This window comes from Chelon labrosus (assembly GCF_963514085.1).
Source record: "Chelon labrosus genome assembly, chromosome: 11".
Taxonomy (NCBI): domain Eukaryota; kingdom Metazoa; phylum Chordata; class Actinopteri; order Mugiliformes; family Mugilidae; genus Chelon; species Chelon labrosus.
In genome coordinates, this window is record NC_140344.1 from 12,683,036 (window position 1) to 12,710,035 (window position 27,000).

Genomic DNA, 27,000 nt, shown 5'->3' on the forward strand with positions numbered 1-27,000 from the left:
TTCTTTACTATTCAGGACACACTCCCTAATGAAGGGCCCTAGCTGAAACGCGTAGGAGCATTTTTTACCTTTCCAAGCCATGTGATTGAATAAAGGCTTTTTAATATTATTTCTAGATGAGTGCCTTGGTATTTTTTCCTTTTGTTACCTATGGACACAGCCCTTAACCAAAGAGCACCATCGTTTAGAAAAGAAATAGATAAGAAATAAGAAAAACAGTTCCAGGCAGCACTCCTACCTTCTGTTTTTTCACAATGAGAAGAATTACTTAGGTTTGTGTAATATACTGGAAGCCCTTGTGGTGGCGATAAAGCAACACTTTAAACCAATTAATTGTGTTTTAGAGTAATTTTTTATTTATTTTTTTAAAGTTTTAACATTTCGAAGTTTATTTAAGACTAATTAGAAAAAATAACATTTTTTTCGCAGCTCATTGTTTGCACACTGATGTCGATCGACTGTGTTTTATGTTTTAAATTAGAAGTTGTTCTTGCGTGAAGAGAGATGGAGGTGGAGAGAGAGAGAGAGAGAGAGAGAAAGAGAGAGAGAGAGAGAGAGAGAGAAGGAGAGAGAGAGAGAAAGAGAGAGAGAGAGAGGGAGGGAGGAAGAGGTAGCTACTCATTGCAGACCTGCACTTCAGATTTCATCTCCAGCTTCATGTCGTCGCTGTCGGTGAGTGTTCATCACTAAGTGGATTCCTGCCTCTACACAGATTCGTCTCTGAACATCGTGATTTTTCATTCTGGTTTCTTTGCCTGCACCATTTTTTCACAGCCCACACTATCCTCCCCTTGTTATTACTCACCGCCGCTGAACAGCCTTTGCTGCTATCCACTCCCATGAGTCCATCCGCATCTGGTGGCTTTTTTGTTCAGGAGGAGGGTAGCGAAGAAATCTGCGGAATGCGGCTCCTGAAATCAGAGGTCTCCACCGACTGACAGGATACATGGAGACAACACAAGTCTGCGCCTGTGACAAACTTGTGCAAGGTAAGAGCAGAGAAGATGTAGGCGCACTTCACATGTACCTGCACCCATTTTATACGCATATGCAACCACAAGCATAAAGATAACTGCTACTGTGTTTATCCATTTAGTTAATAAAAAAAAAAAAATCACAAAACAACCAAGTGACTAGAGCTACATCTTGTTTAGGGGTTGCTCTCTCAGCTCACCTGGGATCTTTTGCCAAGGAGACACAGTTCAGTGGGGATTTACCTTTTCCTGCTGCTTAAACCAGTAGTAAAGTTAAAGTTGCTCATCTGAATAGAGAAGAAACCACTTTGCCTTTTGTGCTACTCATCTGTTGTGTAATCTGACACAATCATCCACCGCACCACACTCAGAGCTTTTTTTTTGTTTGTAAAATGCGAGTTGTCCATGTGTCTCTTAGGGAAAGGTCCCAGGAGAAGATGGCGTTCTGGAGGAGGAAGCATCATGTCGGTAAGACACATTTTTGTTCATTCTTTAGTGTTTTCTAGTGTTTCATTCTTTTTGTTTAACGATAACAAGATTAAACTCACCTTTTCAGGAACAACAAGCTAAGAGGAACTAGGTACAATAACAACAACACATATTGAGGTTTAAGTCAAGCGTATAGTCTCTTATTTGTCTTTCAAAAGCTGGATGCAGATTTCCCTCTTGCTTCCTCTCTTCCTCTCCATCCTTTCTTGCTGCAGTGCTCTGGTATAGTTAGACAAAATGAAACCTTACACTGTACCCTCTCCATCTGTGGCTGTGTGTGTATGTGGCCTGTGTTTTTCACATGTTGTGTGTGTAGTGTGCGTGTGTCATAGCTCTACATTTGCACACCTACTGTGAGGTGACCTTGTTCTTGACAGACTAACATGTTTCCATGTGCTGTGGAAAAGGGATTTCAGTTCCTCTACAAGTACGTGTTTCAATCCTTTTAGGAAGAATTACATCTCATCTGATCATCTTTAAGCTTCCTGTATCAATATAAGCCTCAGGAGGAATATGATCTGAAAGTTTTCCCGACGCGTGAATCATTCCACTGTGAGCTGCTCAGACATGCAGGCTCACTCAAGAGTTTTAGGTCAGGAAAAGGAAAGGCATACCATAGTCTGTTATAACTAAACACAAAAATTGTTATAACTTTGTACTTATTAAACCAAAGTTGCATCTAAACATGCACTAATTAAATGCTTAAGCAGACCAAACCATTTGAGCAACAGTAGCCTTTTTTAATAATTAATGGTCAGAGTATCTGATAGCAGGATGATCTCAGTTGTTGTGTGATATCGTCTGTCCTGTTGCAGCTTCTGTGCAGGTGTGTTATACATAATTCAACATGGATTTAACCTCATTTGGAAACAACAGACGTATTTCAGTGCTGCCTCAGGCGCGGCTGGTGTGTTAAACGTTAAAGAGTGCATTGATAAATGGTTATCACCTCACAGATGACTGGGTGGTATTGTATTGTGTGCTTTTTGCACGGACCTATTACAAAACATGACTCAACACAATAATGGCCCCCTATTACATCATTTAGACGTATGAGCCATGAGATAAATGTCCAAGTTGTAATTGCAGAGGAAGTTTTGGGTAAGAAGGGCAGGCTCAGACAGGGTGAGCATACCACAGACAGTGCTACAGCTTAGATCTATCGAAACCCACAAAGCAAATGTGTCATTTGAAGTTTTTCCTCTCCGACTAGCCACATTAAAATGTCAGCGTTTACACATGTCCACAGATATCACATAGACAAAGGCACACCCATCATAAGCATGGCAGAAGAGATGACGTGATGAGTGATAGAGTGTGAAAGGGCCATAATAGCACAACAGCTGCTCATAGTAGACAGGACTCACTGCTGTAAATACGACTTCTCCCTTCAACATCCCTGGAGATGACAGGTTCTAGTAGTGTGTAATTATGGCATGTAACTGACTCCAATAAATTAAGTTAGTTTAGAGCCTTTAGAAACCGGGTTTACACACCAACCAACTAACATCAAGTTTCCGCTTGTTTCCAGTCCTAATGCCAGTCTAGTGCACTGTGCACTAAGCACTGTGCACACAATGTTCAGTTCACTGCAGAGTCAGCCTGTGAAAAATGGTTGCACATTAAAAATGTATGATCCAGTGTTTGATACATATTTGCTTCTGCACTATTTCGTCATTAAAACGCTTTCTCTAAGGAGCCCCCTTTATGAAAGTCTTGTACACAATTCCTGGATTAACTCCAAACAAAAAACTACTGAAGTAATCGCCACATGAGAGGGAGATATTTTAAGATCAGCCTCATCTTGTACCACGTTACTGTGCGTCTGTTTCACATTGTGTATTAAGGTTAAAGTCAAGTTAACTGTTTTTCAAAAGAAGCTTTTGCAACAGGAAGGATGTCAAAACCGGTCACCACAAACCAGAACCCCCCAAAAGACAAACAACTGGTAACCTCAAAGCACGCTGAAGCAAAAAGTCAAAAGCTTAGATGACAATTACTTTTCTGGCAGCGTAAAGACGGAACTGTGAGCAAGTGTGTTAACCCAGTTTGACTTGACTGATCAGCCACAACATTAAAACCACTGACGGGAGACGTGACTAACTAACATTGATCCTCTCGTCTCAATTCAGTTTCTACTGGGAAACATTTGGCCCTGGCATTACTGTGGATTTTACTTAGACATGCAAAACCCAGCTGAACTTTGATGCTGACCAGATACTCCCTAACAGCAGCAGCCAATGTGGTTTGCCACACAGCAAAACTGCTTAACTCCCCAGATCCCAGTACTGATTGAGTATCTGCAGGGTGTGCTGGACCAAGCCCAATCCACAGGGGTACCTCCTCTCAACCTACAGGACCTTTGTCAGCAATTATTATTGTATTATATCTATAGGTGAAGCCAAACGCATATTTGATGTTTGCTTTACATCTTCCCTGATTTTTTTTAACATTGTTATTTGTACTTGGCCACTTGAAGTGGAATATAGAAGGTTTCTAGTTGTTAGGCACTTCACAAGGAAAAGGATTTGAGATGTTTTTTTAATTATTTTATAAAAGGTTTTCCTGATCATTGCATCTTTCTTCATCAAGTACAGTTAACTTAAGTATAGGGGGGGTTTTGCTTAGGGTAGATCGATATAATATAATTGGAGCTTCTCCCTAGTCTTTGCTTGAGGTTAAGCAGGAGCAAAGGGCCTCCTAAGAACACCAAATGTAAAGACATGTTTAAATGTAAATCATCTGATGCTGCTTTTTATGTTCAGTGCTGTGCAGTTTGTAGAAAAGCTGCATAGTTGGTGTCCATCTTATTATCACAGCCTTTGATAATGTGTTGTCTGTTTTGTAGAGAAGGAACGCCGTGTGAAAGCCAATGCCCGAGACTACAATGAGAAGTTCTGTTACGCTGTAAGTAGACCTCTGAGTTGCAGCGGTAGCCACAAGTGTAGGCTGTAGTGTCTCATCAGTGGCATCTGTTTCATCATCTGACTAAATGTGTTGTTCTTCAGGACAATCGCATCAAAACCTCCAAGTACAACATCTTCACCTTCCTGCCCGTCAACCTGTTTGAGCAGTTGCAGAGGGTGGCAAATGCTTACTTCATAGTGCTGTTGATACTGCAGGTAAACAAATCTGCTTTGTGTCATTAATGCTGGTCTCAGGACGTTTAGGAGAAACCTCAAACTAACACTTACATATTTTGTTGCAGTTAATTCCAGCAATATCCTCCCTGTCCTGGTTCACGACCATCGTGCCTTTGGTTTTGGTGCTTGTAATCACGGCTGTGAAGGATGCCACAGACGACTATGTCAGTGCGACTGTTGAATTTCCACATCTCTTCTGAATGCTCATCTTATCTTTGGTTTTTATCTTCTTAAGTAAATGTTACATCTATTTTAAATTTTCAGTTCAGACATAAGAGCGACCAGCAAGTGAACAACCGTCAGTCTCAGGTTCTCATCAGAGGAAGGTACTTTATCCTTTTGTTTTGTCTCTCTTATTGTTTTACACAGATGCCAGATCTCAGGCACATATTGTTGAAGGTTAATACTGATTGATGATTAAAAAATAATTGTGTTTCCTACTTCCAAGTCTGCAGAATGAGAAATGGATGAACGTTAGAGTGGGGGATATCATCAAACTAGAGAATAATCAGTTTGTTGCTGTGAGTAAATCCTGCTACTATATGCTGTGATCTGCTGTGTAAACTGAGCTACTCCTTTTTATTGGAGAATTTATCGGAGGATGTTCTCGTACATGCAAATGTAATAAAGAGAATAGCTCACTTGTTGCTGAGTGCTCTTGCAGATTCAATGGTGCAGAGGTTGATTTATTGCCTTTGCTTCACCACTGAGTGATTTGTATTTGGTTTACACACAGGCAGACCTCCTCCTCCTGTGTACCAGTGAGCCTTACGGACTGTGCTATATTGAGACTGCAGAGCTAGATGGGTAGGTGCTTCACTAGTTATGTTAGGTAAAAGTGAAGAGACACAAACTGCAACTGTACAAGACTTTTGTGCAAGAGCAGAAACTGGTGTCATTTGACTCCTTTGAGAAAAAAAATGTCCATTTCTGCCCAAACAGAGAAACCAATCTGAAAGTCCGTCAGGCTTTGACTGTGACCTCAGATCTGGGAGACGTTTCAAAGATGATGGACTTTGATGGTGAGATGGTGCAAAGTATTTGTTTATTTTCACATCAGCGTAATAAATCGTTCATTGAATTGCGTGAAACACTTTTCAGAATGAGATTTTAATGTTTCCAGTGATGACTGCCGTTGTGTGAATCTTTTCTTTTTTTCCCCCCCTTTCTTTCCTTAGGAGAAGTCATTTGTGAGCCACCAAACAATAAGCTGGATAAATTTACAGGAACATTATGCTGGAGAGACAATAAATACCCCCTGGATAATGAAAAAATGCTTCTTCGAGGTTGCGTTCTCAGAAACACTGAGTGGTGTTTTGGAATGGTGATATTTGCTGGTATCATCATTATTATTATGCTTTTATTCTCCGCATCCATTAGTTTTGGCCATAAACCATCTCGTTAATAATCTGTCAACACTGATGCTTGTTTTCTTTCTTCCCTCCCAACAGGGTTGCAAACCAAACTGATGCAGAACTGTGGAAGGACTAGATTCAAAAGGACCAGTATTGATAAGCTCATGAACACTCTGGTTTTGTGGGTGAGCTTGTCGTGCTGACATGTACATCACATATAATTTACACAGGAAAAATTTTGCAGCTTTAGTTAGAATTGGTGTAAACAAGAAAAATGCTTTTGTAGCTACAATGATTTATATGCTTGTGTGTTTTCAATGCACGTACACACTGACACTTTCCTGAAAAGAGGTCTAATTAGACCCAGGGACTGGTGCTTGAAAGGTGCTTGAAAACACATTCTTCTTATTTAAAAAATAAATAAATAAATAAATGAATAAAGACATATTAATCCATGCTCGTATTTGACACATCTTTAAGTATACAATAAATGCTATTTTTCTGTTTAATATTTCAGATCTTTGCCTTCCTCATATGTATGGGAGTTGTTTTGGCTATTGGAAACACGATCTGGGAGACTCTGATTGGCAGAAACTTTGAGGTGTTTTTGCCGTGGGATGAGTTTCAGAGCAGTGCTGTTTTCTCTGGCTTCCTCACCTTCTGGTCCTACATCATCATCCTCAACACAGTCGTGCCCATCTCACTGTATGTCAGGTAAAGACAAAGAACTTCACTTTTAACACACTGTTATTTCCTAGTAAACTTCGCAGGCAACGCGCATTTGAGATGCTGTAGTCCCGTTGTGCAACGAATTGAATGTTTAATCCTTGCTGCAGCGTAGAGGTCCTGCGTCTTGGTCACAGTTTCTTCATTAACTGGGACCGAAAGATGTACTGCAGTCAGATGGACACTGCAGCTGAAGCTCGCACCACCACTCTGAACGAGGAGCTGGGCCAGGTGGAGTTCATCTTCTCCGACAAGACAGGCACCCTCACCCAGAACATCATGGTCTTCAGCAAGTGCTCTATTAACGGACAAACATATGGTATGGAGCTTTTTTAAAAGGCTAAACACAAATATTGTTGGAAAGTGAAACAAATATACAAGATACGATATTCAGAAACACATAATGGTACAATTTGCATACTGGCAACTTCCAAGCTGGAACATTTTGACTCGTCACAGTAGGGGAAGTGCAGGTGTAATAATAATGCCTCAGGTCCATTAAGTGTCCCAGGAAGCCAATTAACCTGATTGTACAAATGCAAGACGTCCCCTGAGTGGAATGCAGCCATTATTATCGCACCTGTGCTCTGACCTCTGAGACAAGCCGAAGGCCGTTAATCAATACAAGTACACAGACTTTGGAGGACGCAAGAGACTTACTTGATGACTTGATGATACCCACGAACTGCATCCTGGCATACCTGGACTTGTCCACACAAGTTACGTACCTGTGCATCCTCGATAAAACGGACAAGGCAATAACACACCAGTCTGAGTATTTGGACTGTACTTGATGTGTATTTTGAAATGGAACAGTACTTGGGCAGCGAGCGATGTTTCACAAGAACACATTACAGACAAGAACGCATACTGATAAACGTCTTATGTGAAAAAGGTCTACGAATCACTGGAGCAGTGCCCTGAAAGGCTGATATCCATAAATGTATCTCAGGTTCTAACGAAGGCTACGCAGCAAAACAACTGCTCTTTTTCTATGTATTGTACTAGTAGACGTTCTATTTATTCATCATGAAAAGCTCTGCAAAGATACAATATTAGTTTGTCACAAAAATAGTCAGATTTAATTCTTTGTTGCAAACACGTCCGCAGTCATGCAGACAAAACCACATTTCTGTAATCTTTGTTACAATAAGTAAATTATTATTTTACCTTTTCTACACTTAGGTGACATCTATGATGAATTTGACCAGATGGTGGAAATTACAGAGGTATGCAGACAATCAGAATTTCCCCATTATCTGCTAGTGTAATACAGTCTCTAAGCTGGTGGTCCATGTTTCCTCAGAAAACAGCCTGTGTGGACTTCTCCTTCAACCCTCTCTGCGACAGAAGGTTTAAATTTTATGATTGCAGCCTGGTTGAAGCCATAAAACGTGAGGATCCCGCAGTGCAGGAGTTCTTCAGACTGCTGGCTCTGTGCCACACTGTCATGCCGGAGGAGAAGAGTGAAGGTGTGCATCTGATCCAGTAGCTGCAGGAGTAATCACAGTGATAATTTAGTCTTTTGGAGCGTTTTCTGAATTATGTTTCTGTTAAAATAAAGGGAATCTGGTGTACCAGGCCCAGTCACCTGATGAGGGAGCTTTGGTCACTGCAGCTAGAAACTTTGGATTTGTCTTCCGGGCCCGAACACCAGAAACCGTCACGCTGTGTGAGATGGGACGAGCGGTCACCTACCAGCTGCTTGCCATACTGGACTTCAACAACGTGCGCAAGAGAATGAGTGTCATTGGTTAGGTCTTCACTTATAACAGCACGGCTACGATGTGCAATACAGTTTTAATCTGTGTGCTTCAAAGTCAAATTGTGTCTGATAATTCTGTGTTCTAACATTTTCTAAGAAGTCTTACTGTGTGTCTGTGTGCATGCTTCTGCTTGTAGTTTGTGATCCATCTATTTGTTGAACGTGTGCTGACAGAATTTGATCAGAAAAGTCATATTTGGTTCTCTTGTTGTGTTTTCTTTTGTTACGTAGTGAGAAACCCACAGGGCCAGATTAAGCTGTACTCCAAAGGCGCTGACACAATTATCTTTGACCGTCTGGATCCTTCCAGTGAAGACCTCATGCACACTACCTCAGAACACCTCAATGTAAGTGTTGTGTTTAAGTGTCTGACTGGATAACTTGGCTAAGTTTTTGCATGAGTGCACCGTGAACTGTGTTATAAATTCAGTGAACCAGACTGAATTATTCAGTTTATTCGTTTTATAATCATTTTTCTTGCAGGAATTTGCAGGAGAGGGTCTTCGAACATTAGCGCTGGCCTACAAAGACATTGATGAAGACTATTTTGAAGTTTGGACGAAGAAGCTTCTGTTTGCGAGCACTGTAATCGAGAACCGCGAAGATCAGCTGGCTGCTCTGTACGAGGAGATCGAGCAGGGCATGAAGGTAAAATTGACATCCTTACACCGGCGAAGCAGTCAGTCCCATTTAATGTCCCGCCGTCTGACTGCTGACTTGGTTGAAGCTTCTAGGAGCCACGGCAATTGAGGACAAACTTCAGGAAGGAGTTCCAGAGACAATCGCCTGTCTGAATCTGGCCGACATCAAGATTTGGGTCCTCACAGGAGACAAACTAGGTAAGTACAAGCTAAACAATCTGAGTCATGTTCTTGACCAGAAAGACCGCCGCTAAGCTCTGAACTGTGTGTGACGTTTCAGAGACGGCAATGAACATTGGCTACTCCTGCAACATGCTGCGAGATGACATGAATGAGGTGTTCGTTATCTCTGGCCATACACTGCTGGAGGTTCAGCAGCAGCTCAGGTGACACGATACTCTTTTTTTTCAATCTCTACTAATGCGGCAGTCTCACAATAGTGAGAACAACTACAAATCCCAGAAGAACTCTGTCATGCTGCTGTGTTTTGCTGCATTTGTGGAGAATCTGTGTCTTCAGTCTTGAACATTCAGTGCCTTTAAGTAATATTTTCTATTTGAAGAGATTTCTGTCACTCAATAATGAATTAATAATAAACATATATTTGTTTTTTGCTGGCTTTCTTCTCTCCTCAGGAGTGCTAAGGAGCACATCCTCGGTCTGAGTCGAGTTAGCAGTGCAGGAGATGAGAAGACCAATATATTTGCAGAAGACTCTGTGTTTGAAGAGACTATTATTGCAGAGTATGCGCTAGTCATCAATGGACACAGTCTGGTGAGACCCTAAAATGTTAAGCAACGTCTTTAATGAAATGTTCCTTCCGTCCCCTGTTGTGTATATTTTTCCTGTGCTTGTTTCTATTTTGGTACTTTACACTGTTTGGTAAATGGTGGTTGTGTTGCAGTCTGCTGATTCTGGCCTCTTTCTAACTGCTGCTGACAGAACAAAGTCTCTAATGAGCAGAGAGCTGGTGAGGGACCTCAGCTCTATTACGGGTTTTCATTAACATCCATTTACTGAAAGGAGCTGCTCCCTCGCTGTGCAGTGTGCACACAGCTTAGTAGAAATGTTACAATGGGCTGTTGCTTGGTATTACCTCTGCAGGGGGTTGACGTTACAGGGCGGCAGTTATACTACTACTATAATACTATAGATTACAGGTGTGATGCACGTGTTCGTCCTATAGGCTCACGCTCTGGAGCCACAGCTGGAGCGCATATTGCTGGATTTGGCCTGTTTGTGTAAAACGGTCATCTGCTGCCGGGTCACGCCAATGCAGAAAGCTCAGGTGGTGGAGCTGGTGAAGATGTACAAGAGGGCCGTCACCCTGGCCATAGGGGATGGAGCCAACGATGTCAGCATGATCAAGAGTAAGTCTCAGGAAGCTGACCTGTCAGTTGATACCGTTACATTAAAGTCACAAAAACTATGCATCAAATGTCCCTGTAAATACAGTATACTGTGAATATTTACAGTATCAGTGGTGGCATGTTAAGGTTTAGGACATATAGGCTAATATTTGATTAATAGTAAACAGAAAATACAGTCTGACACAAATCTCTTAAGCTTTGCAGGTTTTTGCTCAGAGGACTACAGAGATACTAGTTAGATAGACACTTTGACTAGAACTGATGCTACATTAAAGATCAGGGGATAAAGAAAATAATAAATCATCTGTACAGATTGAAATTTGCATTATTTCATCCTATAGTCTGAATCACATGACTCAACCTGCTGATGCTTCCAGAAAAAGTCAGGGAGTCCCAAAGATGGCAGGGTTCATCCTCCCAACCTTTAATAGAGCCGATATTTTAATAATGTTTAATGATGAAGTCTTAAAGGACCATGTGCTGTTTTTTACTCAGCTGCTCACATCGGTGTTGGCATCAGTGGGCAGGAGGGGATGCAGGCTGTGCTGGCGTCAGATTACTCCTTCGCTCAGTTTCGGTACCTGCAGAGGCTCTTGCTGGTACATGGACGCTGGTCCTACTTCCGCATGTGTAACTTCCTGGGCTATTTCTTCTACAAAAACTTTGCCTTTACCCTGGTCCACTTCTGGTATGGTTTCTTCTGTGGGTTCTCAGCACAGGTAAGAAAACTGTAATATATTATAAAGCATGTATACGTATTTATATAAAGCTTACTTTATTCAATCATTGATTTAAAATGGTATAACTGTTCTCTGTCCACAGACTGTGTATGACCAGTGGTTCATTACCCTCTTCAACATAGTCTATACATCTTTACCAGTACTGGCAATGGGACTTTTTGATCAGGTAGGGTTAGATATGTAAGAATGTTTAATAAAGCACAGACTTAAAGCTACAGTGCAGAACTTATATAAAATAATAATGAACGTCTGTTACATTCAAACTATGCTGATTTAGCCAAGCAAATAAATACAAATTACCATTGGTTTGACACGTCCTTGTTGCAGAACGCTAAACAGAGAGTCAGCAGTGTTAATGTAATTACTCTCACAGGTGGAAGGAGAAACAAGCTCTGTAGCTGTATGTATGAAATGCCCTAATCCTAGTTTAAACTACGTAGTCATTTTAAAATTTTGTACAAAAAGTTATTAATTTATTTCAGATGCAACCTCCTGAGCCATCTTATACTTTTATTTTTGTTTTTCTTTTCAAGATACTGTCGAGTCATACAGGTGAATATTTTATTACTGTGGACATCTTGTATTTTGTCATGATTAATAAATCCACCAGATGCACCAATAATCTAACACTACTATGTCAAACTAAATTCAGCTTGTGTGTGACTAGAACCACTAATCCATATAAATACTACACAGTATATTCATCATCTACTTTTTACAACTTACTGCCTGTGATAGAAGTGCATGTCTCTCAATACTCTCTCTCCACCTTCACATAATGTATCCCTAAACATCTAATATATCATATTATACTTGTGCTGTCTCTGCTCCCTATAGGATGTCAACGACCAGAACAGCCTTCGCTACCCGAACCTATACAAACCTGGCCAGCAAAACCTTCTCTTCAACAAACGTCAGTTTTTCCTGTGCACGCTGCAGGGGATGGCCACATCATTCCTGCTTTTCTTTATTCCCTATGGAGCCTTCTCTCTCGTGGTGAAAGAAGACGGCTCCCACTTTTCTGATCAACAAGCATTTGCTGTCACCATAGCAACATCCTTGGTCATTGTCGTTAGTGTTCAGGTGAGACTATATAAACAGAACAAATCACACTAAAATAGTGCCGTTAATTGAAAAGGTTACCGCTATGATTATGTGTGTGATGTTTCTAGATTGGACTTGACACACACTACTGGACAGCAGTCAATCATCTCTTCATATGGGGAAGTCTGACCGTGTACTTTGCCATATTGTTTGCGATGCAGAGCGATGGCATATTTGGCATCTTTCCGAGTAACTTTCCATTTATTGGTGAGTTTGGCTCATTGTGATACACATAACTAACATGGAGATGAGGAAGTTGAGTACAAATAAATTTGGATATGTGTCTCCGCAGGCACCGCCCGTAACAGTCTGTCAGAGAAGAGTGTGTGGTTGGTCATTCTGCTCACCACTGTGGTGTGTGTTGTGCCCGGCTTAGCCGTCAGCTTCCTGAGAGTACAGCTCTTCCCAACTCTGACAGACAAGGTACAATGACTTTGATGCATTTACAGTGTTTCCATTTGGTGGAAAGTAACTAAGTATATTTACTGAAGCACTGTATGTCAGTAAGAGGTTGCTTTCTAGTGTTTCGCCATTTTAAAATAGTGGGAAATATTTTCCCACTATATTTAAATGACGGCTGTAGCATATCTAAAAACAAAGCTAAAAAAGGCAACAGGACTGGTGGAGAGTTTAGGTTGTTATGAGGAACACTTAACGAACAGATACTCAGCTGCAATTAGCGGTTAAGAGTAATCCTGGTGGTGTCCTGTTGTTTTTCACTCTAACAGCCCATTAACAATCAGCCCTCTGGAGCCTCGAGTTTTTGGATGTTAATCACAAAGTTACAATAGATTTTCTTATATGGTCTAGTTGAGACCTCTTAGCACATTTCATATGCTTTTTATTCAGTCAGCAGAGACTTCCATCCCAGTGTTTTTATTGTAAGGGGATGTTGCTGTGAAAAATGTAGGAGACTCTGGCGATAAGATCCAGTCTTAACGTCATCATATATAACGGAGGGAGGGTGAGGCAGGGCTTAGTACAGGAAGCCTCCAGGTGTAGATTCAGGTGGTGGTGATTAGAAGAAGCGAATGCTGGAGGTCTGGATGAGATGGGAAGGGGACCTGGGACCTGGGTCTAGACTGGAGGTGAACGGGCTGGAGAAGGATCGCAGCAAACAGTTTGACAGCAATAGCATGATTGGCTGATAAAGACAGTATTGAACCTGATTCAGGGAGTTTTTCCTTGCCACCGTCGCCTTCAGGCTTGCTCTGGGGGTTTCAGGCCGGGTTTTTGTAAAGCGTCTTGAGACGATTTGTATTGTTATTGACGCTATTTAAATAAAATTGAATTGAATTGAATTGAATTGAATTCAAGCTGCACTGAGCTTTATAAGACACCTCATCAAACCAGACCCTTATGCTGGGAACAACTGGACTAATGAAGGACTGTAAATAAATTAATTCATATCAGTTCAGGCGAAACAATAAAATGCTGTTTACACACTGATGCATTTGTACAGTGACCACTTTTACATAGGTCGACACTCCTGTTAGAATACCCTTACATTATTACTGACTGACTATTGAGTTATGGATCTGAGTACCTCTGAGTGCCACTGTTGTATTGCCCCAGGTTCGTCGTCTCCAGCAGACGAGAAAGAAGCAAGGAGGTCAGGAACAGAACCTGAGGCGAGTTCGCAGGACTAGCTCCCGCCGCTCTGCCTATGCCTTCTCCCACCAACAGGGCTACGGGGAGCTGATTACCTCAGGCAAAAATATGAGGATGAGCGCCGTCTCTTCTGCTCGCTCCCCCACAAGAACACCACACGGCTCCAACTGGATAGAAAACATGTTAAAGAGAAAGAATGAAGTTTCCTGCGTTTCATTTGAAAGCACACCGGAGAGCAGCACCAGAGCAATAGAGACTCCAAGGCAGCAGCTCACAGACTGACTAAGATACTGAATGCAGAACAGGATGCATGGAGCCACCAGATTAAGCACAAGCTGTGAGTGTCTTTCCTTTGGGTGAATTCATGCTCAAATCAACAATACAAGTGTACCTCATTTTTTATTAGTGAGAATCTGAATGTTAAAGGCTTCATCTTTATCCTGCAAGATACACTGCCTGGCCAAAATAAAAGTCACCACCAAAAAAATACGTCACACACTCTAATGTTTCGTTGGACCGCCTTTAACTGTGATTACAGCACGCATTCGCTGTGGCATTGTTTCCATAAGCTTCTGCAATGTCACAAGATTTATTTCCATCCAGTGTTGCATTCATTTTTCACCAAGATCTTGTATTGATGAAGGGAGAGTCTGACCACTGCACAAAGCCTTCTCCAGCACATCCCAAAGATTCTCAGTGGGGTTAAGGTCTGGACTCTGTGGTGGCCAATCCATGTGTGAAAATGATGTATCATGCTCCCTGAACTGCTCTTTCACAATGAGTCCTGGCATTGTCATCTTGGAATATGTCCGTGCCATCAGGGAAGTAAAAATCCATTGATCTTTCCAGTTTTAATAATGCGTTGGACAGTTCTTAACACAGTTTTAGTAGTTTCTACAATCTCCTTAGATGTTTTCTCTGCTGGATGCATGTCAATAATTTGACCCTTCTCAAACAGACTAACATCTTTTCCACAACCACGGGATGTGTCTTAAGACATGGTTGTTTAAGAAATGAGAAGCTACTCATTGCATCAGTTGGGGTTAAATAACTTGTTGCCAGCTGAAAGATAATCACCCATGTAGTAATTATCCAATAGGAGGCTCGTACCTGTTTGCTTAGTTTAATCCAGGTGGCGACTTTTTTTTGGCCAGGCAGTGTATTTCTTTCATTGTCACTCTGACAGCAGCAGATATATTTCTTTTATGCATGAGTTGCCAAAGTTACAAACTTATTTGTTGTTGTGTGACAAATAACCCAGTCTGATCTCTACACAAACTGTTTTAATTTTAATGGCATTGCCTTTTCTGATTAGCACATTTCAGTATCTTCAACTGCCACAAAACAAACTTCTGGTTCATACTGAAATAAAGTAAAGAGATGATCCTGATCACGAGTACAAAAGAAACTTGTGAAAAAAGGATATTCACTGAAAGTTTCTTCTCCACCTCCATCCAAAGTGCTAAAACACAAGTATTGTAAAAACTAAAGTAAAACTGCTGAATCTGAATGTGATGGTAAGCACAAATTTACTTATTAGTTTCTGACTTCTGTTGCCAGTATATATATATATACACACACACACATATATATACATATATATGCCTTTATTCAAACTGGGAAAGAGAAGGTTGGGATTAACTCTGAGATCTGTTTTCCCTGTGCTGTGCCTTGTATGGTTCCTGTAAAGGTAACTATTTTTTATTTGATATTCGACGGTTGTTCGACCTGGACTCGACCTGTATTTAAAGATGTGGAAAACTGGATTATGTGGTTTGAATCTGATATCCTCTCATCATGTACAGTACACCATGAACATTAGCTGTACAACATTTAAATGACCTTTGTTCAAACTCCAAACACAATTTAGAAATAAACAGTAGATATCAACTTTAAAAAGTATTTACACCACAAATGAATCTATATTTTCCTTTATGACTGGGTGAAATGTCTTCAAGAAACTCTTCAAGAAAGTCCAGTTGTCCTTGTTTCAGCCTTTTTTGGATACACCATGACCTGGATGACTGTGAACCTTCACAGACATCTTTCCATATCATTTCAGCATCTCTTTAATGACACAAGAAACCAAGGAAGAATTCAACCACACCCCTAATATGAAGGGTGGGAAAAGGAGGTTATATAAGTTTTTTTGATCAGGGGACAAGGAGGAGCTTAAGAGGGTGCAAAGAGAACCCAAAAAGAAAATACAAGAAGGCAAGTAAATATAAATCAATATTATTTGTATATGAAATATATAAATTCAAAAACTATTTATGCATCCGTGCGGGAACCGAGATTTTTTTTTTTTAGCTAAACGGATTCCCATTCATTCTTGATGGTAGTGCTAAACCACTATGGGTGTAATATACTTTTGACCACTATGATGTTGTGGCGCTGTTGTGCCGTTTTTTGAGGAACATGAACACACATCGTTGTACAGTTACATTCCGTGCCATTACACTTTTGCTAGTATCTGTCAGACAGAAGGTTACATATTTCAACAAACTGGATTATTACTATATTTGACAAGAAATAAACCAAAGCAGCAAAACGAGCTGAGCTGTTGCTATTTGTATTTCATTTTAGTTTGTTGTCTGCACGAGGTGGTGAGTACCACTAGAGGGCGCCGTTTCTACAGACTATTCCCATGAACATTTGAAGGCATCATAGTCAGAAAGCACTGAGAGGATTTAAACACTTTGGATTGTAATGCTGCACCTAAATCCAATCAGTCATGACTTCCAAAAGGAACATTTAGCTTCAGTTAAATGTCATAAGAAAGAAATGAATGTCAACTATTACATGAACTGTCTGAACTGTAACAGCTAAAACACAGTGCACAATCAATGCGATAAATAAATGCATAAATATGACACTGGATTATCACTGAGAGTTTCTGAGAACAATTTTCAAGCTATGACCAGCGGTAGAAATGTCTTTAAAAGGTCTTGAAAAAACTTAAGTGATTCATAATAACGCTTTTATTTGTAAAAAGTTGCTTCATAGTTGCAAACTGTCCATTATGTGACTCCAAATAAGGCTTAATGGATTACACAGAATCACTCAAAGTCAAAGATTTAATTTGGTCTGGCTCAGGTAACCCAGAATCATCAGTTAGCTATAGGCCTAAGACAATTTGGATCATTATTCATGCAACATGAATTCAATTTAGTATAAAAAGGGTTGATAATCACTTATAAGTGTTAATATAACAACACTAAATGAATGCTTTGTTCACAAATGATGAAAATGCACAGGGAGAACATGCAAACTCCACACAGAAAGGCCCAGTTGGCCTGGGTTCAAACCCAGGACCTTTTTTTGCATTTTAACTTGTCAAATGAAATAAGAAGAAATGTTTTTTATTTTTTATTTTTTTAATGCTTTTGAACGATTTAAATTCTAGGGAAGGTAGGAATTAACCGGAGCACCAAAGTGGGCAGCAGCACAAGTTGACAGAAGTTCATGAAAGGGAAATCAATCCCTTCTTTTCTAGCTGTCAGGTTGTACTACTGTCCACTGAGATGATCCTAAGATCTCCTGTCCTGACATGTATTCAGGGATCCCCCTGCTTTACTGATCTCTGACCTGCAGAAACCCACAAACACATAATCATGAACTCTTAATGAAGCACAAACTGATCCTGTAGAGAAGCTTGAAGCCAGTGGGAGAGCCTACAATCTTGTGATTGTAGGATCTCAAGACTTGAAAGTTGCCTGACGCTTTCCAAAAATGCACAAGTAAAGCAGGAAAGTATCATCATTATTGTTTTCCTTTTAATGATGGTAAGGGCAATAAAAGGTAAACAAATAACAGATGGAAATATTTTATACAGTACAAATCATTTATTTCATTTGTCATCATTTGTTTTCAAGAAAATAGTGTGATTTGAACAGAAAGTCATTGAGTTAGTAACAAAAATCTATTCATTACAAAAACCTTCATGATTTATAGAGAAATAACACCCTTCAGTGCCCCACTGAATTAAATTTTTGGCCCTCATATTCCATAATCTGTAATTGTAAACACAAAAGTTCAGCAAGTAATTTAAAAGTGCCTTCTGCCTTAAATGTAAGATTTAAAAAATATTTCCCTGCATCAGTTTATTTAAAACTGAAAGACTGCGGGATAAACTGAGATGGACGACACATTTTACCCTTCAAGGAAAATTGCAGCTCCGCCGCCCGGCTTTGTCACAAACAAGCTCTGCTTTTCCATCGCTGCTCTGCGTGGGTCAGGGAGGTAGTAGGCGTCTCTAACGGCTTGTAAGAAAGAGTCCACCTTCTCACTGGGAACCATGGAGACGGCACAGCCTCCCCAACCTGCTCCTGTCAACCGGGAACCCACAGCCCCCGACTTCCTGCCACCGTGAGAGACAAAAATAAACTTAATCATTCAGTACAATGACCCAGCACCAGTCAGAATGTGTGACAGAGAGAAAATGGATTAAGCCATAAACACAAATGTTATTTTATTACACAGAAGACATTACTGAATGGGTTGTATGCAATTCATGGGGATATTCTGTGTGTTATACTGACTGAGCAGTACTAAATATAAAGGAAGGAATAAGGTGACTGCAGATACAGCTACTTGTGCTACTCTAGATTAGATGGACTGAGGCTGCGGTGAAATCTAAGAAAGCAGTTTCCGCCTATGTCAACGCTGGCCATGCAAACTGTGTTTCTTTGGGGCTGGGGGAACGGTAGCACAAGATAGATGGAAGAGCTGCTCCAAGAACATTCAAACTTAGCTCTACTCACAGACAGATGTCCACCAGTTGGTCCAGTTCGGGGCAGCTGCACTCGTAGAGGTCTCTGCAGCTTGCATGGCTCTGGTTCATCAACTCCCCAAGTAGCTGTATGGATTCAGCAGGTTCAGAGTCACACACGCTCTTAAACCGCAGCACCCGCGCAGCTTCACCGTAAACATGCTTGGCTCGCTGGTGAAGCCTGAAGTGCGTCACTGGGAGAGAGGAGAAAAGGCGGAAGTGTGAAATACATCAATGTCACAAAAAAGTCATAATATTTGGTTACTTGGTACTATTTATTAGACATATAAACATATAATTTTGAGATAATTTACTTGAAACATACAATCAATGATCAAACTTGTCACTGATCAACCATATTTACAATCTACTTATAGACAGTATGTTCCAGAATTTGACCTAATTCAGCTCTGAAGTGTGAACATGCACAGATGTCACCATGTGCCGTCACTCACCATGCTGAGTGTTAGCGCTCAGCAGGTCGGTCGAAAACTGCTCCGAGCTGATGCCCAGCACCTTGCATATCTCCTCTCGGCTGTACGGCTCGGGATGCAGCACTTCGTCCACCAGAGCCAGCATGTCCTCCAGGGAGGCCTTCAGCTCCGTCTGAACCTGAGCCAGCTTCAGCATCCTGCTTGGGTCAAGGCGCCGCGCCTGGGCCAGCATCTGAGTTCACATCAATCGAGATATTTAGGATTAACTTTGATGGAACGTCATTGACTTTTTATTCACAAGATGTTTGATGCAGACATTCCAGACGAAGGAGGAAACAGCCCACCATCCTCTTTCTAAATATAATCCTTCCATGAGTGTAATCCCCCAAATACATAGTAACAGATGTTCTGAGTCAGTGTCATTTCCTCAATTGTGCACCAAAAAACAAAAACAAAAACAGTTTAGCACCACTGGTTGGGATCAACACACCTTCGTGGCGATCCGACACTCCACCACACGGATGTTGAAGTGAGAAGAAGCAGCTTTGTTCATCTCCACGCAGCAGTTGGAAATCACAAACACAGCCCCGTCTGGGAGCTTGACATCCGTGGCCCTCAGAGGCTGGAACTCTATCAGCTTTGCCTGGAGGACAAATTAATCCGTTTTAAAACAATCAGAGCAGGCTGTCAGTGGCATTGCAACAATCTAGCATGCATTATTCTCGCATGCCTCCAGACATTAGGATGACGCAGCAGGATGACAACGATCAACACTGATTTAATGAACAGAAATCTACACACAGTTCCTCTCTCTGCCAGGAAGGATATGGACTGGTCCATGCCTCCTCCTTCTGTGCCAATGTAGCGCTCACATTTGGCACATATCTCCGCAAGAGCCACCTGGAAGAGAATAAAGTATTCTTAGAAGAGGATTAAACTGAAAAACAGAAGTGATAAACGCATCAAACACAGACGAATTTCACAAATGATCAAATGCTCTTCAATATTGTCCGTTTGCATTAAGGTGAAATGCATTATGGGTTGGTTTTGATGTTAAGATCCATCAGCTCTTATTCTACTGAATGAATCACTTATATTGCTTTCAAGTGCTGCCTAAAAATAATTATCCGATCTTCTTGTGCCAAAATTAATATACAAGGTCGGTTATAAATGATTTTTACCTTGGAGAGGGACTTCTGGTTTGCCTCCATTGTTACGAGGCCAGAACAGCAAACTAAGGCACTGGAACTGGACAGACCAGAGCTCGGAGGAATGGTTCCATCTACAACACATGACATCCCTGATAGACGTGTAATCCCAAACGTCTCCTGAAAACAAAAACAGAACATTTCATAAGACTGATACAATGTTTGAATGCAAGTCATTTTACCACTATATATACAGTTTTAAATCATAGATAATTTATTTTAGCCATGGTACAGAACTTAATACAAGTCTTACCTGAATACCTTTAACTCCACAGAGAAAATAGTAATACCACTTTGGATTGTCTCTGTCTATGAAGATGTCCTCTGAACACGACACTGTGAAATCACTGCAAAATGGCATCAAGCTTCGTGAAAACACATAATGACACAGTAAAATGGCAGCAATGATCGTGAGTGTTCACATCCTACGTGTAGAGAGGGTTTGTGTTGGCCAGCCGGATTGTCTCTGAAGTATTCACTGACACGGCTGCAAGGATACTCTGTTCAATGGCCATTGGTAGCACAGAATATCCACAGTAATCAATGTGCTCTCCTGTACAATGGGACAAATACGATAAAGAGAGTTTATAACCAAGTTGACTAAAATAGTTCAACGGATACTGATTTTTAATTAAATTCAGGATAATAGACGGAAACAGCAAGTATTCATTGTAAAATAGGGGGTTTAAATAAAGATGTTAAAACACAATGCCAATAAATTAAAATGTGAGAGCTGATCATATGAAGCTGTGGTATAAGTTAGCCAATGGTTAACCTGCACACTGACATGAAGAAATAACATTAATTTATGCCTCCAGGTTACAATGCTCTAGTCTGTTATTGTAAACACCTACTAAAACACATAATATCTGCAAGGACATTACCTATTAGATTCACCCTCCCAGGTGCACATGCATAGAAGAGAGGAGATTCTCCATACTTGGATTCAAAGATATTTTTCAAGTTTTTCAACCTGTAAAAGACAAAATAAATAAATGAAGACTCATGCAGAGTATCTGTCTTCGCGACAAACAGTGTAGTTGCTTCTCACCTTTCATCAGAAGTTATGGCAGTCTTTAACTTGGGTGGGTTTGTAGCCATTTCTGCCAAATGTATCTATGAATGAGTACTCGTTGACAGCCAGGAGAGATCAAAGTTTTTTTTTTACAAATCCTGGCTGTGATCAGCTGACAGTCACAAGAGGATCCCGGATACCAAGCCTCTGAATTCCGGCCAGTCCTTAAACGGGAGCTCAGTGGTTTTTGAGTCAGTCAGAAGTGAAAGAGCTGACTCTGAAACAACTCAGGCTTCAGCAGCAAAACACGGAAGTAACTGGAGATGAGGGGCGTGGCCAATATCTGTCCATCGCGGGCCACCGTATGTAGAGAAGCTCAGGGCGAATAAAATATTGAATGGACCATAGACTGCAGTAATTTAACCTATGGCTATAGCCTAAAACCTGATTTTATCATTTTATTTTTAAATAGAGCTAGAACAAACACCCAAAAGGTTGTGAAAATTATAGCAGGTGGCCACCAAATTATTTGCAGTGGCCGTGTACATAAATGAAATCATTTAGTTTGCTGCCCAGGAAACATTTTAAAAATCAAATAAATTACTAAATTGTATTACGCCAAAGGATTCGTTTTTTTTGTGTGTGTCGGATATTAATGATTTACACCAGTGGAAATGCTCTCTGATCCTTGACCATAGCCGTTTCCTATGGAACTTGACAACTACACTACCCATAATTCTATGCACGCGGTCACTATGGAGACGTGGTCAGCTAGCGTCTTAAAGAGTTCCGCAGCAAGAAAATGTTTATATAATATTCTCTGTTCTGTACGTTTTGTTACGGAGAATCAGTTTTTAAACTGATAAATACATATTGGTGAAATACACGATGGTATAATACGCTGGGTACAGTTAGTGTATGGAGGAGTTCGGTCGCATAGATACGCAGCAGTTTGGCGCTGCTAATGCGCGCGAGTTTTCAAAGTGGGCGAGTCTGCTTAAAGAGGACGTTCAAGCGGCTAGCCAGAGCTAGCTGTGTTCACTGCTAAGTTAACTGCTAACTCAAATGCAAGTAAACCGGCGTTAAACGTTTTAATGGCCGACGAATCTGCCTTTCCGATTAAATGTATTTGACGTAGGTTTTTAAAGTATTGCTAGCAATTTTTAACATGGTCGGGGCTAACTTTAGTTAGCTAGTGTGCCTCCTTTTAATGTAAACACCAACGTGGCTAGCAGTTGAAGCTAACACGCATCAGCGTTACTCAAATAAAGGAATAAGCGGCTCGTCAAGGAAAACGTCTGTAGTGTTCTTGCCCAGGGGTAAGTTGCAAGCATATTTGACTAGTTGATATCACTGTCGTTAGCGAAAATCTAACATTGTTAGCTACAGTCAGAAAATGCTTAAGTTTATTGTACATCTTTCCCCAGCATCCCCTACACCAGCAGGCTGTGCATCATGTCTATTGATTTTGACAGTGCTGGTCTTCAAACTCAGCATGATGAAGAGGAATACGACCAAGAGGACTACGCGAGAGAGCAAGAGGTGCAGCACACATAGCTACGGCATTTTAAAATGGCAGGGATAACATTACAGTTGCGTTACTGGCCAGCTGTTGGTGTTCTGATTTGTTTCTTGATTGTACATACACCGATCAGCCACAACATTAAAACCACTGACAGGAGAAATGAATAACATTGACCATCTTCTGACAACGCAATGTTCTGCTGGGAAACTTTAGGACCTGGCATTTGTGTGGATTTTACTTAGACATGGTACCACGAACCTAAACCAGACTACGCATCCCCCACATACAGCAGTGACACTCCTTGATGGCAGCAGCCATCCCCAGCAGGATGCAGCCTGACACAGACACGCACACAAAAACTCAAAAAACTTGAAAAACAGCACAAGGTGTTGACATGGCCTCCAAATTCACTAGAGCCCAAACTGATCAAGTATCTGTGGGATGCACTGGAACAAGCTTCATCCACAGAGGCGTTTGTAATGTTCAATAGGAATTAGGAAAATCAGAAAATTATGAAAATCGATATATCCTAAAATAATCGTTATGCACTAAATGCCATTTCATGACTGCTATATGATAAATGATAAAGCGGCAAAAGAACGGTGGTAATTCAACTGTATGATCATTTTGGAGGATGTAGTTTGTGGGGCTCTTAAACTGGATTGAATTAAACACTAAAGTGTTTCAGTTACTTTGGCTAGCCCATTGTCTACAATGGGACTGTCATAATAATAGAAACGGCACAATAGAATTAAATTGTACTACAAACCAAAGCCTCCAAAATGAAAACACAGTTGAATCAACATATTTATTTTAAACAAATGCTAAATACCATAAACTTCATGGAGATAAATTATTTAAGGACTAATGCATTCCTTTTCTCTAGTATACGTAATGAAATAACAAGTGAGTGTAAATGTCTCAGATTGTATTGCTCCTCTGACTTACTCTAAATTCGTCAGATTCTGTTTCTCTACGTTTGTAGTTTTGTTTAGGGAAGTGGAAAGGTGTGAATTATTTGCATTTCACAAGCACCGCCAGCTTCACAGCTACACACTGTGTTGTGTTATTAGTCACGCCTACAGTCTGTTGTGTCATGAACCTGAGCTATTATTGGCTCAGGGAAAATGCCTCCTTCCAGGTGTGTCACGCTGAAACTAGCTCTGCCCGGTGACTCCCCTACTTTCTCTCTAGTTAGGCCACTTTTCCACTCTGCCTCATCATGAGTGGAGTAAGAATGAAGAAACAGCCGCTGACAAATTTACCTTTGGCCTGCAAAACTTAGTAGAGTGGCATTTTGAATTTTAATCCTGAAGTGAATTTATTTTTTATTGGTATAGCCTAATTATTACATGCAAGCTGGTCAAGTGGAAAAGATTCGCCAGCAGTAATTGGAATGTTTCTGCTCCATTTAACCTTGCTATATGTTTTGTCTAAACAATGGAGTTCTTTGGGAGGAAAACAGGGCAATACCACAGGGAGCTGACAGCATGCCAGGCACATTTTGGATGTTTTGCACAGAAGGTCTGCTCTAGGCTGTTACCTTGTGGCTTCGCAGCTGAAACCAAAGTGCCTTTTAAATCTTAGTGTAAGTGGGATAATATGGGTCCTTTGGTTGTGGACACAGTGGAGGATTTGAGGAATATTCAACGGTCCTTGTGGGAAGTAAGTCCAGCTGGCTCTGCTTGTTCCATCACACATGGCTGCTTGTAAAGCACAGGGGAGTTTGCTTTGTGGGTTTTTGTGTCATTAACAGCTAACATGCTTTACAAGGACATTGTTGTTTGTCAAAGTCAAATAGAACTTTATTTCAACTGGGGCAGCTGCATTCATTAATGAATAATGTTGAGTAACAATCCTAGTATGTGGTTATATTTAACCAGTAAATATTTGAAATTGTTACTTGATAATATTACATTTGTGCTTAAAATTATGTGAAAACATAATGATTGTGAAAAGATCTATATTAGCTACAGCTGTCAGTGACTGCTTTCTGTGTTGATTTTTCTTCTGTCCATGTTACTTTATAACTACGTTGCGAAGCAACCTTGGTGACTCATTTCCATGTGCTATTTTTCTGCAGCTGCACAAACTGCTCACAGACCTGCCCGATGACATGCTGGAGGACAGCAGAGACGGCTCCTCCCCAGAGCTGGAGTGCTCTACCTGTAGCAATAAAAACACTGTCAACAGGTAACACACTGTGCTGTTGACACATTAGTAATCTCAGACCTCTGGTTTGAGATGAGCTGATAAACTATGAGTGTATTGTAACACAGTCGTGTGTTTTTGCTGTCTCTGCTCAGTCCACAGTCCAAGTGGACTCAGCAATGGTCTGATCATCCAAAACCAGCCTCTCATGCACAGGTAGGTATTTAGTTTGTGTTCATAATTTTGCTTTCTAAACATGTAAAGGAAAAAAAAAATCACTGTGTTAATATCTCTCTGAAGAACTATGAAGCTGACTATGATCAAGACTCCAATGATGAGTATGCTTATGAGGATGGAGCAGTCCATGTAAATGGACATCAAAGTCACCCTCAAAGTCAACCACTACCTCACACCTGGAACCGGAATCATCAGTTTCCACAGGGAGATTATACGTGCACTAGCATGGGCACAGAAAAGTCTACAGAAACCAGTGATTTTTCCACCGAGTTTGAGTCTAAAACATACCCTCAAGGTGCCAATAACCATGTGGAGTATAATGGAGAGGGAGGATACAAGCAAACACATGGGGACCCCAGGAACCATTTTCAGGTGAGTGGACTAGTCCATCATTGTCCTTTTTGGAGTAAGTTCTACATCTGACACAATTTGTTAATAAATGTAACAAAGATATTTGGGAGCACATTGTCTTTTTATATACAGTATTCACATTTTGTTCAAGATACACTTATGCATTTAGTACAGTGCTTACCTTTCCCTTCAGTTCTCAAACTGAAGACTAACTGGGTAGTCTGTATTTTCTGCAGTTTTATTGTTTGTCTGAGAACGACACATTAGGAAAAGTGTTTAGTTTTAAGTTTTATTTATAACATGTTTATTTCAAACATACTGTGTGTTTGTGTTTTGATTTTCAGAATTTAAAGTCTGAAGCTGGTGACAGGGGTATAAATCAGTATAAGGCCAACTACAATCCTCACCATCCCGCCCATCCACCAAAGATGTTTAACACACAGGCTCCTCAACAAGAAGGTCAATTCGACCATCTGCAAAGAGAATTCCTGGACTCAGCCCAACGTGAGTCTCACAGTCCCTATTTAGTTGACAGATTTACAGCAGAGGAGTGGCCTATAGTGACATATAAGTCACAATACTAGGTTAATTAATTTCGGAAATCTTTCCCAGATTTGTTTTTCACATGAATAAAACTTTTTGTTTATCATGAGATGACTCCTCCTGAGCTCCTGTAATCTGACGGGAATATTGGGCACATTTGTTTTTTCCTAAAGTGCATTGTTAAAAAAATAAAAATCGTCTTGAAATTAGTTACTAGCTGACCTTTCAGGTCTCCCATTCGAATCACAATTTTGAAAATGAAAATATCACTCATGATTGTATGCATAAGGCTTAGAAGATGTGTGTGTTATTTTGCTTTGTTTCAGAAAATGCTGACAGGGAGCAGCTTGCCCAGCTTCAGATTCTGAACAAAGCCCAACAGAGACAAATTGAAGACTTGGAGCGAAAACTGGAGGATTCACGCAGAAATATGAGATACATTGAGCATCAGTTTGCTATCGTCAAAGGTATGTTTCACACAGTTTTTACCCTCAAAATGAGAGACATCTCCTGTGCAGTACATAAGCCCACATTTAAACCAAACCAAACCAAATAATTTCACAACTGAAATCGTGGTAAATAAACAAATCATCACAAAGTCACACCCTCAAGGCCTTAAAGATGAGTCTCTTTGAGAAAAGTGTTTCACTATCTGACTTTTGTTCAACATTTCCTAGATACCTTGTGTCTTGATAATGATTGAGACTGAGGAAGAAATTAAAATGGGACGTCTTAAGTGTTATCTAGTATACTATATCTGCCCCCTTGTGGCTTTCAACTGGACTTACACTATCTGCAGAAAAGCTTTGTTCCCTGTTCTGTTTATTTGTGCCCTTGCTTTTTTCTT

At 40.6% G+C, this 27,000-nt stretch overlaps 3 protein-coding genes across 3 annotated transcripts in view; 2 read left to right on the forward strand and 1 right to left on the reverse strand.

The window, feature by feature from the left end:
- Positions 1-1,411: 1,411 nt before the first annotated feature.
- On the forward strand, positions 1,412-12,542 carry atp8b4 (ATPase phospholipid transporting 8B4; the record flags this gene model as incomplete). Its single annotated transcript, XM_084555954.1, has 24 exons — positions 1,412-1,442; positions 4,312-4,370; positions 4,472-4,585; positions 4,672-4,770; positions 4,871-4,932; positions 5,055-5,127; positions 5,343-5,413; positions 5,549-5,628; positions 5,785-5,943; positions 6,058-6,146; positions 6,479-6,675; positions 6,798-7,006; positions 7,899-8,159; positions 8,252-8,440; positions 8,684-8,799; positions 8,936-9,100; positions 9,180-9,291; positions 9,374-9,479; positions 9,729-9,867; positions 10,280-10,463; positions 10,959-11,182; positions 11,286-11,369; positions 12,041-12,286; positions 12,376-12,542. 24 exons carry the CDS (start codon positions 1,412-1,414, stop codon positions 12,532-12,534), a joined length of 3,228 nt encoding a protein of 1,075 aa, XP_084412080.1. The 3' UTR covers positions 12,535-12,542.
- A 4,798-nt stretch (positions 12,543-17,340) lies between these two features.
- galk2 (galactokinase 2) lies at positions 17,341-21,852 on the reverse strand. The gene is made up of 10 exons (XM_084555177.1): positions 21,383-21,852; positions 21,216-21,304; positions 20,761-20,884; positions 20,585-20,678; positions 20,305-20,451; positions 19,925-20,023; positions 19,614-19,766; positions 19,145-19,355; positions 18,682-18,883; positions 17,341-18,278 (listed from the first exon to the last, which is right to left on the reverse strand). The coding sequence occupies exons 1-10, from the start codon at positions 21,430-21,432 to the stop codon at positions 18,071-18,073; spliced, it is 1,377 nt and encodes a 458-aa protein (XP_084411303.1). The 5' UTR covers positions 21,433-21,852; the 3' UTR covers positions 17,341-18,070.
- Positions 21,853-21,854: 2 nt separating this feature from the next.
- The window catches only part of cep152 (centrosomal protein 152), a 12,429-nt gene continuing 7,283 nt past the window's right edge, over positions 21,855-27,000 (forward strand). Inside the window, 6 exon segments of the mRNA XM_084555955.1 lie at positions 21,855-22,888; positions 24,955-25,064; positions 25,178-25,238; positions 25,323-25,631; positions 25,955-26,114; positions 26,480-26,620. Coding sequence (XP_084412081.1) covers positions 22,802-22,888; positions 24,955-25,064; positions 25,178-25,238; positions 25,323-25,631; positions 25,955-26,114; positions 26,480-26,620 — 868 coding nt within the window. The 5' untranslated portion in view covers positions 21,855-22,801.

What these genes read in the sequence shown, in the direction of transcription:
- galk2 (XM_084555177.1), bottom strand. Translation starts at nt 21,432, where the DNA reads ATGGCTACAAACCCACCCAAGTTAAAGACTGCCATAACTTCTGATGAA. An exon ending in ACCAGAAGTCCCTCTCCAAG is followed by an intron (nt 20,024 to 20,304) that starts GTAAAAATCATT and finishes ATTCTCTTCCAG; the next exon opens with GTGGCTCTTGCGGAGATATG. An exon ending in AGTGTCGGATCGCCACGAAG is followed by an intron (nt 19,356 to 19,613) that starts GTGTGTTGATCC and finishes ATGTGAACTCAG; the next exon opens with ATGCTGGCCCAGGCGCGGCG.